Here is a 16,955-nt window from a genome sequence, read left to right on the forward strand (position 1 = left end):
AAACTATCAGGGTAGGGGAACAGGTGTCTTCTAGACCGGTTTCCGTCTGTCCTGTTGGTCTTACTTTCTTTCAAAACGCTCAGCTAATGTTTAGAGGTCTTGGTAAGCAGAATGGGATACTTTTTAACTCTTCCCTCTAAATGACCAATCTAAACTATCTCCCTCTGTGTCACAGCTCTGCGAAGTTCCCATTGCCTGGCCTGTTGTCATCACTCAGTCAGACCCTGACCACCCCACCCACCATCATCTTTAGTCTCCTGGCAGGATTGGAGTCCTGAACTCCACCCAGCTTACTCAGGAGGTTGCTGTTGACAACCCAGGTAGGGCTTGTTCCCACTCTCTGGGGCTTTGCATCCTCGGCCACAGAGGGCGTGGGACTAGGTGGCCTGGGTCAGCACTAGCCAGTAGAAATGTAATTTGAGCCCAGGGGGTAATTTCAGTGATCCTAACAGCTACAATACTTTTTTTTAAGGAAAATGAAGACTGGAGGTTGGGAGATCAGCCAGTAAAGTGCTTGCTGTACAAGGTCTTGAGTTCACTTCCCAGCACCCACAGAAAAAGCCAAGTGTGGTGGTGTGAACCTGTAATTCCAGCACTGGGAAGAGGGAGCCAGAAGGACCCTCAGGCTCACTGCCTAACCAGCCTAGCCAAACTGGTGAGCTGTAGGTTCCAATGAGAGACCTTGTCTCAAAACACAAAGCAGACAGTGCCTGTGGGTGATACCTGAGGTTGATTTCTGGTCTTTACACACACACACACACACACACACACACACCACACACAACACACCACACACACATACAACACAACACAACACGCAACACACACACAACACAGCACACACACAACACACACAACACAACACACACATACAACACAACACACACACAGAACACACACATTCAACACAACACACATACAACACAACACACACAACACAACATACACACATTCAACACAACACACACACAACACAACACACACATTCAACACAACACACACACAATACACACACACACACACACAGATACAAAAATAAACATATAAATAAATAAATGGGAAAGGAAGCCAGTGAACTAAATCTTAAGAGTATTATCTTATTTAAGCCAATGTAGAAAATCATTTCAGCCTGCTACCAGTGTTACACATTGTAACTATCATCAGTGGGACTTTTAAGTTTTTAAAAATCTGATGAGGCTCTACAAGCCACATCTCAGCCTGTGGTTTCTAGAGTGCATGTCAGAGGCTCCAACTATCATCATGAGCTGTCCTGACTCAGGCAGAGAGAAGGCCAGAGACACAGCCAGTCCCACCTAGAGCTAGCGGCACCCGAGGAAGTTTCCCTCCCAGGGCCTCATTCCAGCCAGTTTCGGTTTATTTTGGATCCGTTTCATTCTCTGCTTTTCCAGCATCCTCTGGAAGAAACACCCACATAAACACACTTAGATGTTGATGGTTATTTCTCCCAGTAGATGAAATTAAAAGAAAAAAATTCCCAATACCCAACTATGTCTTCATTTCTTCTCTCTGGCCACTCCAAGCATCCTGCTTACATCAAGTTGGCTCACAGAACCCTGAGCTCAAAATAAAGCCAAACACACATTCCTTGCAAAATGTATCCAACAAAAAAAATCCCCATCCCCACTCCTCTGGATTTTTAGAAAAACACCCGGGGCAGATGGGGATTTGTACACCGGGGCTCAGAACTGAAACATGCACGGCCAGCTCAATAACATCCACAACACCAACCCAGAACAGTTTCTGACTCAGAATAGGATGAGCAAACTGAACACCAGAGACTGGACACAGGCCACCAGGTCTCTTATTCACAGGAGACCTGCCAGGCTTCACTCCTCCCTGGCCCTGCCCCAGGCTCACAGCTGGTACCCAAGGATGCCAGCCTAGCCTGCATCCCTGCCCAGGTTCAACTCACATCACAGGGATGCTCCTGTGTGGCCCACAGCCCACTGGAGCCTGGCATCACCTGACCCCACTTATTCTTTCTAGCTCACATGAAGCTCCACTCTGCTTTGTTAGCCAAAATATTTATATCATTTTCCTGTCGACTCAATCCCATCCTCACCTCGTTCTCCCTCCTTCCCCGTTTAAGAAAAGAACAGTCACTGCCGGTGTATTTCTCCACATTTCTGCGGTTCCCAAGCACTTGGAGTCTGTCACATAGTAAGAAGCACACTGGGTCTTTGGTGTTTAAAGAGCATTTTCAAACATGTCATCTCAGTTCCTTCCTGTGAAGTATTCTTACCAGCCCATCTTCCAGATGTAGAAATTAAGACACAGAAGGTCCAAACAAGCATGTCACAAACCCAAACAGGGTCCAGAGATCCCAGGGTCTGCCATTCCCCTCTGCTGTCATCTACACTATACCAGAGAGGGAGGGACACAGCCACAACCATGCCATGCTCCCAGCAGCACCCTCCCTTTGAAATCTGATCAGTCTGCTTGGTTTGGGCTGAGAAACAGGCCATCCAGCACAGCTTTGATGACAGCCCCAAGGGTGTCTAATTATAACAAGGGAAGGAGGAGCCAGGATTCTCTGGCTATTTCTCAAGACCAAATTAGCTTTAATTCCTTTTAACACAGGGATGTGCAGATTGCAGGAAAAGCACTTGTAGAGTCAAGAAATCTGATGCTTTTAATCCTACCTCTGCTTACTTTCTGAGTTTGGGGACCAGTCACTCCACCTTCCTTACCCAGCCTCCACTCCTGTTTGCTCTGTGTGTGTGTGTGTGTGTGTGTGTGTGTGTGTGTGTGTGTGTGTGTGTAAATGTGATTAGCTCAGGAAGGACCAACTGGCTAGTGCTTCATGTGGAACTCAAGTGACTGAGATTCTCATACTGAGAAGCACACTGAGGCTACTGGTCAAGTCAAGGGAAAAGAAGGTGGCCATGGTAGATTAGTAATGCCTGCCACAGGCTTGAAATGGGAAGTGGTAGAATGTATGCTACCCAATTACTACACCTGGATTAGGCAGCAGAAAAGCAGCATGATGATGATGAAAAGCCCCTTGTCTATTAAAAAAGGTTTTTTCTCACATCTCACAACCATAAGCATCACCATCGTCAATAGCATTGTCATCCCCACGCTACATATAAGGAGAGCAATCAGCAAAGAAATAAAGAAGACTGGCCAGGATCCCCATACGATCAAGTGGTGCAGTAGGATGGGGACTAAGCCTTGTGCCTCCAACTCTGACCTGCCCAATGAGCCCCTGGAAATGTCACACTGGTGTTCTGCAATGGGGAGGGCGCCTCATCTCTGTGGCTACAGAGAAGGAAACACTACAGGTTGGTTGCACCTTTTAGAGAAGGCAAAAAGATGGCAACCCGCCCAAAGACACTCCCAAAGCAGGAAGGGGATCTGAAGTCAGATCCAGATGCCAATCCAGGTGAAGCTCTGTCCTCTCTGCACTGACTCCGAGCCCAGCCACGGCAAGAGACAAACAGAAGAGTTCGGTCACAGCCTACACCACCAAGAGCTGGACAACTCATTTGAGAAAAGATTACTAGCACTTGGATACACCTCCTTCACTCAGAAACATGACGATGTGTGCAGTGAGGCTGGGGGGGGTGGTTAGTGCTTGGTGCACACATGAGGGCCTGGGCTCCCCAGTACCTACATGAAACTCCGCACACACGAGTACAGGCCTGTAACGCCACCACTGTCTCGGGAAACAAGGTGGAGAAGCAACATGGGCCTGCATACACTCATGTGTGCACATGAGCACACATGCACACACACGAAATATGAAAGCGGAAGTGAACTTTGAAGGCACACAGTCAACCTTAAACTGAGATTCCCATCCCCTTGCTGAACTGGGGCACAAACTTTCAGAATAATAAAGTTTCATATAAAACAGAAAGAAATTATGCAAACAATAATCTCAGTTTTCCATCATTAAATCTAGCTGAAGTCTGGCATCTACAACTGGACCGGAGATGAGACTAGCTAGGTATCAAATCACACAGCCAGTTGAAGCTTGAGGGCCCTTGTGTCCAACATTCAGGAAACATCCCCCTGGCAAGTAGCTAAAACCCTCTCTTCAAGCAAACACATGCATGGCTGGCATGTCACTCCCATGAGGTGCTGGCTGTGTCCCACTCACAGCCTGCATTTCTACCAAGTAGAGGGTGACTCCTGCTGGCTTCCAACACAGTCTAAAGAAATACTGAATCCTGAGACTGGGTTAGTAAGGTGCTTGCATGCATGAAAACCTGAGTTCAACACCCAGAACACACACTTTAAAAAACGTCAAGTGTGATGGTACACGCCCATAAACCCAGAAAGGATCCCTGGAGTCTGCAGGCCAGTCAAGTTAGCTGAGTGGAAAGCTTCATGTTCAATGGCAGCAGAGAGCAACTAAGAATACATGTTAACCTGACTACACTCACAGAGAAACAGAACAGGGCTTGCTGTGCAAGCATGAAGTCCCAAGTTCAACTCCCAGCATTCAAGTAAAAGCTAGGTACAGTAGTTTACACTTGTACCCCCCCCCCAGGGAGGATTAGAGACAGGAGAATCCCAGGGGCTTGCTGTTCAGTCAGTCCTCATGGGGGGGGCGTTAAAAGCGGTAATATAGTCAAAAATGCTTTTAAAATCTCCAAGACATGTAAAGTCAAAGAAAGCCCACTCCCTGCCCTGCTGAGGATTCCATTTGACTTTTTCCCAAGGAATCCTGGAGCTTCTTAGCCAACCATAAGACAACACTACCTATGACTCCCTAAGAAGACACCAGTTTGAACCAAATAGTCAAACCCAAGTTGGTCATGCACTCCTCACTGGACTCAATTGCAGCTGAGCTATTTCTAAACGCCAAATTAAGTCATCAAATATTTACTGAGCTTCTGCTCTGTGCCAGACCCCAAGATGAATATGCCATGATCTCTAGCCTTAAGGAAGTCACCAGCTAGCTGGAGAAACAGATGTGCCAACAACCAGCTCAGGTTTTAGAGGAACACGGTGAGGAGCTTGACTCCAGCTGCTGGAGAGGAACCTTGGCTGCTCTGGGACAAAGATGGAAGAGGGAAGTCCAGGAAGGGGCCTCAGTGTGGTCACACCTCTGTAAAGACTCTGTAAAGACTAGGCCACTGGCTTTGGAAGGACTCAGAAGCACTCAGTATCCCTGAGCAAGAGTGCAGGGAGCACTGATAAAAAGCCTCACGTCTGCCAGCTTTAAAGGGGGGAAAAGTGTGTGTGTGTGTGTGTGTGTGTGTGTGTGTGTGTGTGTGTGTGTGTGTGTGTGTGTTCAGCTGTTCCCTAGAGAGAAGCATACTACACCACCTATTAAAGAAAAGCCTCCAGGTTTCAGGAACTAGTTTAAGCAGTGTCAATGAGACCTAGTCTCTCCAGATGGAGACCCGCTGGCCCCTTGGTCAAGTGTCAACTAACATACATTGGTCACCCTCTAAGTAGCTCATATGGCCTGGTGTTTTCACTCAGATGCTTCATTTCATCATAAAGTCCCCTTCGAGGTCAGGGCAACTATCTACTCCTTTCTCCATATACAGAAGCTATAGCCCCAAAACCACGGTGACACACAGCTCACCCACACCACCAGGTTGGATTTCAGACTCTAGTCTAGCTTCCCATGTTACCAACAGGGTGAGCGTCAGAAGCTTTCTGAGCATGAGGTAACCCTGACCTGAGGCAGCCCCATGTTTTCACCTAAGTGGAGTTCTTTGACACCTCCTCAGCTCCCCCCTCTCCTCACACCCTCTAAATATCTCTTTCAGACAACACTTTACTTAAATCCCAACTCCAATGACTGCCCTCTTCACAAGAGCTTGGCTTCACCCCACCCCCAACACACGCACACACTCACAGATACATGTGCAGACACACCTGCACATACGCCCACCAAATCCCGCTACATTCCTGGCCACTGTCATTTTCAACTAAGAGAACAGAGGTGTGGACCACGCTGACCAGTACAAACTGACAGAGTGACGGACTTGACCATCCTAAGCTGAAATACTCAAACAGGACTCAGGGAGGAAGCCCCACCCATGGGACTTGAAGGACTCTGATAACCTTCTAAGGCTAACTTGAACAACCAGAAGAATGTAGGTCTGTCCCCGCACTGTCCACTACGATCAATTCTAACACAGGATCCGTGGCTGCCAGTCAGAACTGGGAGTCACTACTATGCTCACAGATTTCCAATACTCATACTCTCCCCCAAAGAGTGCCACATTAATTACTTTTTATATTGATGGCAGGTCAAAATAGTAGCACTGTTCAAATTTAGGGTTAAAAAACATTTTACTAAAATTAATGTCACCTGTTTCTTTTTAGTCTCTTTAATAGGTTACTAGAGAATGCTAAATTACATATGTGGCTCCAACTTGTGGTTTGAATTCTGTTTCTGTTAGACCACACTGCTCTGACATGTTCAAAGGATGAGACTGTGAAAGCAGCAATTCAGGTGCTGCAGAGGAAATACATATACACACACGCGTGCGCGCGCGCGCGCGCGCACACACACACACACACACACACACACACACACAAGCTTCCAGAATGATTAGAACGTAAATATATAATCCCAACATGGACTAACCCCAGAAAGATTTCTCTGGCAACTTACAAGAAAGTAGGCAATAAAAGTAGCCATGCCAGCCACTGGGCCTAGCAGAAGGAGCTCCACACTACTCCCTGCAGCCTCTCCAGCATGAGGACACAGCCCCTGCCTGAGTGTCCCACCAAGGTCAGAAAGCTGGGATTGTGACTCCTGATGTACACAGCCAAGAACTCACGGGTGGCTGTAAAGCCATTCAAACAGGGAACAAAGCCAGTGGCCAAGGACACCTACCCTGCATAGTTCCCCTACAGTCAACCAAGCAATAAACGACAAAACACAGTATAAACAAGGAAGTTCAAGATACTCCCAGCCCACCAAGGGAGTTCGTCTCGGTCAATACCTTCGGATTGGGATCTTCTGACTTCCCACCACACACAAACATCCTCAAGTATAAGTTAAGTTTCATGAGATGGTGCCTGTGCATTTCCTGAAACACCTCTGCAGTGTTCTCCTCTATTCTCCCTTCTCTAACACTGACTGATTTACCAAGTGACTCTGCAATTCACCAACACACAGTGACTCCATGTCTCACTATGAATGCTATGTCTCAATATGGACTACTATGACACAATAATTCAGGGGTGTGCGTGCCATTTGATCACTGCACCTCTCTCTAGAATATGGGAGTCCAGATGTGGCCTCAGCAGCTGTCTCTGCACTAAGATGAAGCAGCTGCAGCTAACTCCTTAAGAGTCAGAATCAGCAAGTAAACCAACACATTCCCACCCTCTAACCGGTCTGACATGTTTACGTCACAAGCACAGCTCTACAGGAAATAGAGACTTGCCCAAGGTCATTTATCAATGCCTTGAGAGAGCTAGCCCTGGGTACCCACAAAGCCACTTTCTCATCACCACAGAGAAGACACAAACCATCATGAAATTCTACAACGTGACAGTTATTGAGAATCCCGACACCCGTGCAAAGCCAGCTTGACTACAACCAGTCAAATGGGGAGAGGAAGATCTTACCACCCAGGAAGAAGGGATTCTGAGTCAGTGGAGACATAGGTCCAAGGACTGAGGCAAAGGTGGGGAAGAAACTGTATCTGTATCTGACATTGGAACAGTTCACAACTCTTCCCAAATGACACACGCCATGGGCCATGAGTCTTCGAGACAGGCAGTTGGCCATCCATCTTGGTGGTTCTGCAACAGCAAGCCTTGTTCACCTCACCTCTGTGCAGAGTTCAAAGTATAAGCAAGCTGTTCTTCCTCCCTTGGTCCAAGCCAAACTATAAATCGAGTCCTTGAAATTTCAAACCTTATTAGAAAAAAAATCTCCTTAGGCAGAAAAGCAAAACATTAAGTAATAAGACTCTCTACTGTGAGAGGAAATATGAAACTATCTTTCACCAAAATAACCCAGGCCGTCATCAAATTACCACCCCTCAAGTCCAATTTGCCAAATCTTTTGGCCAATATTATATGAGCATGATAAACAGACATGAACTAATAAAAATAGCTCCTATATCCATTTTTGACCACATGTCATCTGAGATAGTAGAAGCAGAGAGAGAGGAGGCCCAGGTCAGCTCACACCTCAGTAACACCATGAGAAACAAAAGAAAACTAGGCCCGCCCCCAACAGACCCATCATGCACTTGGTTTTTCTATTTCCTACACAGCAAACATGATGAGAATACCCAATTCTGTAGGAAGGAATAAAAAGGTCTACAAAACAAACGATTTGCAGTTCTAACCATAAACCACAACTACAGAGACAACAAAACAAAATGTTCAGCAGAATAGATTTTAGGGATCTGAGTGGCATGGCAGATTGCAGGCTACACAAAGGGTTGAGCTGAAGGATTTCCATTCCTTTGCACTAGTGGTAACCTGTTATCTTCAGCCCTGACGTTTTCTCAGCTGCCCTTACCCCATCCAACAGTCCCTACGCCAATCCCTCTCCAGCACTGCTAGATTTGAGCCCACAATCTCCTGAGGCCTCTAGAACTCCTGAAATTATAAATTCCTTGACCGTAAAGACATTGCCCTAAATAATTCAACAAAAAATATTTTTTAATTATGCTAGTTAAGGGGAAAGAGAGAGAGAGAGAGAGAGAGAGAGAGAGAGAGAGAGAGAGAGAGAGAGAGAGAAAGGCTCGTTCCAAATATGTCAGGATGTGGCCAGTCAGCCTTGAAGGATTTCGTTAAAAAAAAAAATTAAAATCTCCCAAATGCAATGGCGATGATGGGAACTGTCAAACCTGTGCCACTGTTAAATTCATTTCACAGAATTAGGAGCCCTTGAGAACCCAATTACCATAAGACAAGGTTGGCAAGGCATGGATTAGGGCCACCAGGCCTCCAAGACCTGTTGGCTGTTGGTCATGGGCTCAGAGTGCCCATCCTTACCCCTGGTAAGCCATCCCAGCTCCTACCTCCAGTCCTACAAGATCCCCCCAACTGCTACCAACATACTCCTTTTGGACTGAAAATTTTGAACTTTTTTTTACTCAAAAAAAGAAAAATCTCATTTATCACAAATTTCCCTTCATCTCTGAGCAGAGATTTTATTTTCATCTGTCAAATTTCAATCCAGTCAATATCTGCCATTTGATTTTTTTTCCTTTTTGTTTTACCTCCATTTGATTCATCTGAATGCCCAAATCTCCATGTAAAATACTGTTTGTAAAATGCCTTCAAATTCCAAAGGCAAGCATCTCTGGGTTTGGCTTTTGTGTGTATTCTGATTAGTTTTTCTTTCAAAGAAAAATAATAAATTTTGCTGCTAGAAATAGCTGAGTTGGTGTTTTAGTCCATTTCTTCAGCAAAGTGTTTTTTACCAAGGAAGATGGATACAAATCAGAATTTTCATCTCTCTGCCATTCTCTTTCATCCTTTTTTCTCGCTGGGTCAGTAAAATTTGTGCATTTTTGTTATTACACCCCTCCAACACACACACACACACTCCCCCCCAACACACACACTCCCCCAAATGATCAAGGCTAATGAATCTCTTCTCCTTTGAAAGTAATGGAAAAATTTTGAAAAATACAAAATATTAATAAATTATCCCACCTCACATCACAAAGAACCTGAAGCCAACACAAATTTTATAATAATGATAACAATATTCTAGTTGGAAGAATGAGCAAGATTGAGAAGGAGAAATTCTTTTTAACGAGGATTTATTCAATCCTCATCTTCATCAATTTATTCACTTGTGTGTCGTAAAAATGGGCTTCTGTGAATCCACTGTTAGTTTTCATAATAATGTTAATTATGCATATCTTATTTTAATGGCGGCTTCTCCTACAAATCTGTGGACTACTCACTTTGTACAATATATGAATTGACATTTTTCCCTGCTGAATATTTCTCAAGAAAAGGTCCCTGACATTTTCTAGATAAAACAACAACAAAACAAGAAATGCCTAGTAGACCTTGCAGCAAACAAAATCAGGAAACAGTCATAATTATTCCATCAAAGCAAAACACACACACACACACACACACACACACACACACAACCTAACAAAAAAACAGAAAAAAGACAGGCAGGATTTCACTCTAACTTTTCCAGTTTCTTTTATTCTTAGAACGATAGGTGTTAAATGCAGTAAAATGTAAATGAAAAAAATTTAAAGCTACAATTTTTGGGTGTGTCCAAAGCCAACATTTTAGGTCTATTTTCTCTTCTAAATCCTTCTTTTTTTGGAAATGGAAAAACTTTGAACACTGCCAAATGGTAAAATTAGTCATTTTTGCCCACCGAGCAAAACAAGTCACAAATTACAATGCAACACAATTTCTAATTGCTTCATAAAGCCAATTCTCCCAGCTTTCCCTAAAGTCAACTATTTCCCTCCTCTCCTCATACCAATTACTTGCTTCCCTCAAACTAAAATGACTTGAGCACCTAAACTGTCTTTGCTTTTTTAGGAGGTATTTCTGCTTTCTCCCCTTCAAGAACTGAATTCATTCAAATTCCAGCTTAATTTTCATTTACATATTATCTGGATTTGGCTTCAGAAATAAAAATTGTCTCCATGTTCCTTCAATGATCAAAGTGAAAATTTTCACTCCAAAAAAGATAGAAAAAAAGAATCTCTTCCCTCCTCCACCACTTTGTAGAGGAAACTTTGGAAAAAATAAGAAATAAAAAATATTTCTTTTCAATTTTAATTTCTTTTTTTATTATTTACAAAATAGTATCCTCTAGGTGGCGTCGTTTTAATGGGAAAAAAACTACCGTTTGAAGAAAAATTAGAAAAAAAATTCAGAGAAGGAAATATGGCCTTTTAAAAAAAAAAAGATTGTTGCAAAGATGGGGGCCTGTAAGGAAAGCTCTCCTGGGGGGTCACCAGGGACCCTGAGAGCAGAGAAAGTCAGGGGGAAATTGCAAATTTCGGGGGAGGGGGAAGAGCTGAAGGCTGCATTTTCGTAAAATCTGAATTGTCCAAACTGCAATGGCTGCTCCGTGCTCTCGCCGCTTTGTTTCTGGGCTCCGGTCCGGTGGAGGCCGCGGGGGGCGCCCGGTACGGGGTCCCTGTCAGCCCCGGCCGCCGCCCCCGCCTCGCCCGCGCCCCCGCAGCGCCCCAGGGGGGCCGCTCCCGCGCCCTGGCCGCCCGGCCCCGCTCCCGAGCCCCCAGCCGGTGCCCGCGCTCGGCGAGCCGCGGGGCTAGCGCGGCCCCCACCCCGGCCCCGGCCCCGGCCCCGCGGTACCTGCGGAGTCGCCGCGCCGCCCGGCTGGCTCATCGGTCCGTGCGGGAGGAGGCGGCCCCGGCGCGTCCTGCTCCTCCCGGGCCGGGCTGCGCCGCGCGCACAATGCCGCTGCCACCGCCGCCGCCGCCGCCGCCGCCGCCGCCGCTCCCTCCTCCGCCCGCCCCGCGCGGGCCGGGGGGCGGGGGCCGGGGGCGCCGCGGGGACCGCACCGGGGACCGCAGATCGCCCCACCGGCCCGCGCCCGCCGCGCCGTGCCGCGCCCCGCACCGCCCCCGCCGGCCTCCGGGCAGCCGCCGGCCCCCAGCCTCTCCTCGGCCTCCGCCGCCGGCCTCCGCGCCGCCCCGCGCCGCACACAAAGCCGCCGGCCCCCCGCGCCGCCGCCGGTCCCCCAAACTTTTCCCGCGCCAGCCCCGTGCGCGGGGCATCTGCTCGCGTGCGGCGGGGATGGGGGGCACCAAAAAGTTTTGGGGGAGCGGCCTCCGTTGGGACCGAAGGGGTTAATGGGAACGCCTCTCCCCTCCCCAGAACACCCACCCCCAAAATCAGATTGATGTTTTTTTAAAATAAAAGTTTCAAAGAGCACAATTGGAAGACTTCCTGGGAATATTCGGGTAGCCCAGGCTGACCCCCACTCCCCCCATAAGTTTGAGAACTGAGGGCCATGGGGACTCTCCCTAATCCCCCCCGCCCCCCCCCCCCCCCGCAAGTCTGATTTCTAATGTATTATTTGAGGAGCCTCTCTTCTGTGTCAAGTCAGTGAAGGACTCTTTTACCCTCCCCTGCCAAAAAATTTAAAGTCATTTAAAAACAAAACAAGGCAAAAAAAAAAAAAAAAAAAAAAAAAAAAAAGCTTGAAAACTAGCCCTAAGGTAAAAGGAGAGGGTGAAGTTTGAATAAGGGTTAGCCCCTCCTCCAATTTAGAAAAAGAGAATTTTGACTAATAGCTCTTACTGAACAGTGCAAGAGGCTGGCTTTTTGGAAAATCCTAGAAACACAAACTTGCTCTTACTGAGGAGCCTCTTCCTTGTGACTTGGGAAGATTTAGAGAGTTGGTGAGTTTTGTTTTTGTCCTCCCGTTCCCCAAAATAGATTTTAAAAATAATAAAGCAGAAAGGTCTGGCCTATATGAAACTAGAGAGAGCCCTAGATTCTTTCCCACAACTGGGTGAGTTTTAGAATAAAAAGCTGAAGAATCACCATCTATCAGATGAGAAAGGAACCCACGCATTTTATTACCCCTTCCCTTGAGAAAACAATAAGGGTAGGTTTTTGTTTGGTTGGTGAGTTTTAAAGGAAATTAAGGGTAGAAAATGGGTGCTCTTTCTGACTCTAGCTTAAGAAAGCGTGTGTAGGGGGATTTTACTGTTTAAAGAACGAACTCCACTAGACAGAAGAACTTTAGGATTGTCCCCTTAGAACCACTTCTCACCCCAGCCCCCCCCCACACACACGTAAGTAATTATTTTCAAAGACACCACTCTCCTGGAAGAATGAATCTGTGGATTTGTGGCCCTCTGTTGAAGAAACCCAATTCTCACAACCTGGCCTGGCAAATACACAAGAAATTAAAAGGAATCCTCTAGTTACTTCTGGAAACCTTAAAAGTCAATGATTCATTTAAGATAAAAAAAAAGAAGCGGTGGTTTCTTCTCCCCCAACCCTAACAAGCACGTTCCTGGCAGAGATCTGGCAACATGTGCCAAGGCCAGCATGGGTCAGGTGTGGAGGAGAGCTGGCAGTCGGCTGAACCTGGCAAAAACCCTTAGCTTATGGCTGCCAGTGACCCCCAGTCTGCTGGCCTCTCCTCCTCCAGGATGCTGGAGTCTTGGTATCTGGAGAGACCTCTGGCTCAACGTCTCTCTGACCCCACCACTGTTTGCAGAGCATCTGCCTTCTGGCCAGGCCAGCTCCTAGGCCTAAGCGAAGCCTAAAACATGATGCCCTGAACTAGTTAAGGAAGGACGCCCACAGTGTGATGGGTGTCAAAAGTCCCACTCTGAGAATCAGGAAAACTCGATGCCATCACGTTCACTGAGCAGTTACTGTATACTTGTGTCTAGCCCTGGAGAAATGCTTACCCTTCTTGACCTTCATCCTCCAGACTGGCAATTCTCTCCCTGGAGTTTTTAGTTCGTTCAGTTGAGGTAAGGGACGAATAATTTACATTTCCATTGCATTCCCAGTAGCTGCTTGCCTAAAACACCCTTTTTCAAGCCACTGTCATACCTGGGCAAAGCGAAGAGCGCAGAAGAAAGGCCCATTCACTCCAGGAGCACAGCAATGATCCCAAGAGAAGTTATCCTTGACTGGCCTATGTAGAGCATTCTCCCCCCACCCCTAGCCCTCCTCCCTGGTTCATCAAATAGAGGGTTTCTCCAGAACAGAGGCTGAGTTTACAGGTCTTTGGGTGGATTTAAGGACCCAAGAACTAACTCCTAAACAAAACGTCATTCTACACAGACATTTGACGGGAGAAAACAACTTCCACCATTTTCCCAAAAGGGTTCAGTGACCTGCCACAGGGAGCGATCGACAGCCTGACACCTCCAGCTTGTGAAATCCTGTGGCCCTCCTCAGCCTTTCTGTCTGGAATCAATGCACAGCTCTTCTGCTTCCCGACCACCCACAGGTCAGAGGACCTGAGCATCATCTGGACAGAGCCTCCCAAGAGTATCCAGAACAACGTATAAAGTCTTTCCGCTGGAGTCACAGACCCAGAAAATTCATCACTGCTGCTCTCTACCCTAGCTAGACCGTGGAAAGGCTACCAAAGGGGATGCCATCTAGGCTTAATAAACCTGGTTTATAATTGAACCCACACATTCCCTAAGCCTCTGTAGAACTACACAGTCACCTGCAGCGACTAGGGTAGAGTCACGGCGAGCAGGACCCATGAACACCTTGGAGAGTGTCCTGAGGACCTCAGGGAGTTAGAGGCTAGGTCCTCTAACTGGTAGGGAACAGAGACATGGAGGCCAATATGACAAGGAGACTCAAGTCGCACAAAGAGCTTTGAGGGAAGGGTGCTGATGACACAAAAGACCTCTGGGTGGCTTGGAGGAAGGCGGCAGGTAGAACAGGCAGGGTAGTTTAGGACAGCTCAGTGGACAAGACCCAAACTTCTCAGTGATGGAACAGACAGGCAAAAAGACCGCACTGGCAGACACGTAGTCCAGCAGACCTCCACAGGCTTTCTCAGTTTGTACCTGGGCTTGTCAAAGTCGGGACGCATGTGGCCCTCCCACATGCAGTTCTCATCGGCCCCCCACCCCACCCCATCCAACACCTACAGTGTGCTGTGCTTTCTAAGAGCCTTTCATCCTTAGCAGGGTGAGCCGGCCTTCCAGCAGGAGGATGGGTGACAGGAATTCCACTGGCGGGTTGGCACAGAGACCCCGTCCTTCCTAGGAATGTCTTAGGGACTTTCCTTATGTTTCTCAGCTAGGCTTAGGGCACTCCCAGCCACCCACCATGAAGTAGATGACGTTGTCAAAGCCGTTTCAAAGAAGAGGCCAGAATTGCCTACTTGAGATCCAGAAAGTGAGGTCAGTTCACGGATGAATGAAGTGGAGCCTTTGGTTCTGTATCTGACTAATGATATTCCAAAACCTCACCGTCTCGTGAGCCCTCTTTTAGTTATAATCAGTTAGAAACGAACTCATGCTAGGAAGCTCAAAGTAGAAACATGGGATTAGAAACACAGCTCCATCAGAAAGTGCTTAGGACCCGAGTTTGTGCTCCAAAACTCATTGAAAAACAACAACATCCAAAATATGCAAGTGTTGGCATCACATGGTACAAACGCGAGCATCCCTGGAACTCCCTGGACAGCCCACTCAGTTTATTTGGCAAGCTCCAGGCTAGTTAGAGACTTTGCCTCAACAAGGGGGGAGAAAAGGTGAGTGATACCTGAGACCTGAGGGATGACTTAAGATTGTTCCCTGACCTTGTCAAAATGGCCACCCACAGGTCTGCTTATGCCAACAGGTATATTTGGGCACCACTCCAAACTCTAAAGAGAGAGGCTGTGGTTGGATAGGCCTGGCTCAGGCGTCCCTGGGTGCAGATCATCCATGACCAAGGAGAGGGCAGGGCCACTCAGAGCACAGAGCCTCCTGAGACACTCCCTGATGGAAGCATAGGAAGGATGTGGCCCTGGACAGACCCGTCCATTGGCACCCTTGCGGAGGGACTGGAGAAGTCCCTGAAAGATCCAGTCCAGGGCTGTGGCCTCAGCTGTGCCCACGGCTGGCGCTCTCCACAGCTCTCCTGGAGCCTGTCCACACTCAGGAGTCAGGGTTAGGATGCTGAGACTGGTGGGGGACAAACGTCAGGCCTTCACCACAGGCAGGCGTTTTGGAGACAGAAAGGTACACCATAGAGCCTGGGGGCCTGGCTAAAGCCTAATGGGTGTTTCTTGGTGAGGAAGACTCACATGCAGCAGGCTGAAGGCTGAGAAACTGAACAGAATGGAGACAGCGACCAGCAAACAGCCTCTCTGAGGAGAGAGTGCCACGTTCTTGGACGGGCCCTGCAAAGATGCCGGGGCTCCTGGAAGATCTCACTAGCCAGTCTCACACACCCCTTAAAAGTTTTTCAATAAGTTTCAATTTAAAAGTGAAGGACCCTGGATCCCCAGCCACCTTTTGTTTGTTTGGGGCCCTGGACCAGAGAGTGTGAAAAAATGGCATAAAGGACATTTTGGTAAGAAATAGTGAAATTTCAATATGGATAGTAATTGGATAATAATGTTTCTTGGCATTGGTTTTTTCTTTATAATCATGTTTTTTGAGGTCATGTAAGATGGTGTTCTCCCTCTTAGAAAGTACACACTTAACCGGGCGTTGGTGGCACATGCCTTTAGTTCCAGCTCTTGGGAGGCAGAGGCAGGCAGACCTCTGTGAGTTTGAGCCAGCCTGGACTACAGAGAGAGTACCAGGATAGGCTCCAAAGTTACACAGAGAAACCCTGTCTCAAAAAACAAAAACAAACAAACAAAAAAAGAAAAAGAAAAAGAAAAAGAAAGAAAGTACACACTTGAGGAAATGAAAAGAAATGGCTGAAACTCAAATTGTTCCTGAAAAAAAAAATAGCTATGTCTCTCTATGTACCTATGTGTAAAACATGCATATAAGTGTATACATGCATGCATTATTTACACATGTCTACATAGATTCTTTCTTCCATATATGTCTGCATGCTAAAGCAATAATATGTCACTATATACTAATGATTAGTAAATTTAAATAGTTTTTAAAATTTCTTTGTACTATGTGTGTGTGGTGTGTGTGTGTGTGTTCGGTATGTGTTTGTGGTTGTGTATGCATGTTTGGTGTATGTATATGTGGTATGTGTGGTCTATGCATGTGTGTGGTGTGTATGGGTGTGTGTGTATGTGTGGTTGTGTGGTGTATGTATGTGTGTGTAGTGTGTGTGGTGTGTGATGTGTGTGTGGTGTGTGTGTGTATGTGTGATGTGTGTGGTGTGTGTGTGTGATGTGTGATATGTGTGTGTAGTGTGTATGTGGTGGTGTGTGTGTGCTCATGTTGCTGGGAATTGGACTCAGACTTGAGTAAACCAGACAAGGATTCTACCTCTGAGCTACATCCTCAGTCCTTCTTTGTACTGTTATTACAACTTTCCTGTAATGTTGACATTATTTCAGAATAAAAAGATTAAGAAAAAAG

The 16,955-nt window shown here is 46.9% G+C and overlaps 1 protein-coding gene across 3 annotated transcripts in view; it reads right to left on the bottom strand.

Moving 5' to 3' along the window:
• The window catches only part of Znf618 (zinc finger protein 618), a 172,654-nt gene extending 161,278 nt beyond the window's left edge, over nucleotides 1–11,376 (bottom strand). For all 3 annotated transcript variants that reach the window (XM_040757353.1, XM_040757352.1, XM_040757351.1), the window contains exon 1: nucleotides 11,269–11,376. In XM_040757353.1, coding sequence (XP_040613287.1) covers nucleotides 11,269–11,301 — 33 coding nt within the window. In that variant the 5' untranslated portion in view covers nucleotides 11,302–11,376. The remainder of the gene's footprint in view (nucleotides 1–11,268) is intronic.
• Between the last annotated feature and the right edge of the window lie 5,579 nt (nucleotides 11,377–16,955).

Source organism: Mesocricetus auratus, unplaced genomic scaffold (assembly GCF_017639785.1).
Source record: "Mesocricetus auratus isolate SY011 unplaced genomic scaffold, BCM_Maur_2.0 Super-Scaffold_100014, whole genome shotgun sequence".
Classification (NCBI taxonomy): Eukaryota; Metazoa; Chordata; class Mammalia; order Rodentia; family Cricetidae; genus Mesocricetus; species Mesocricetus auratus.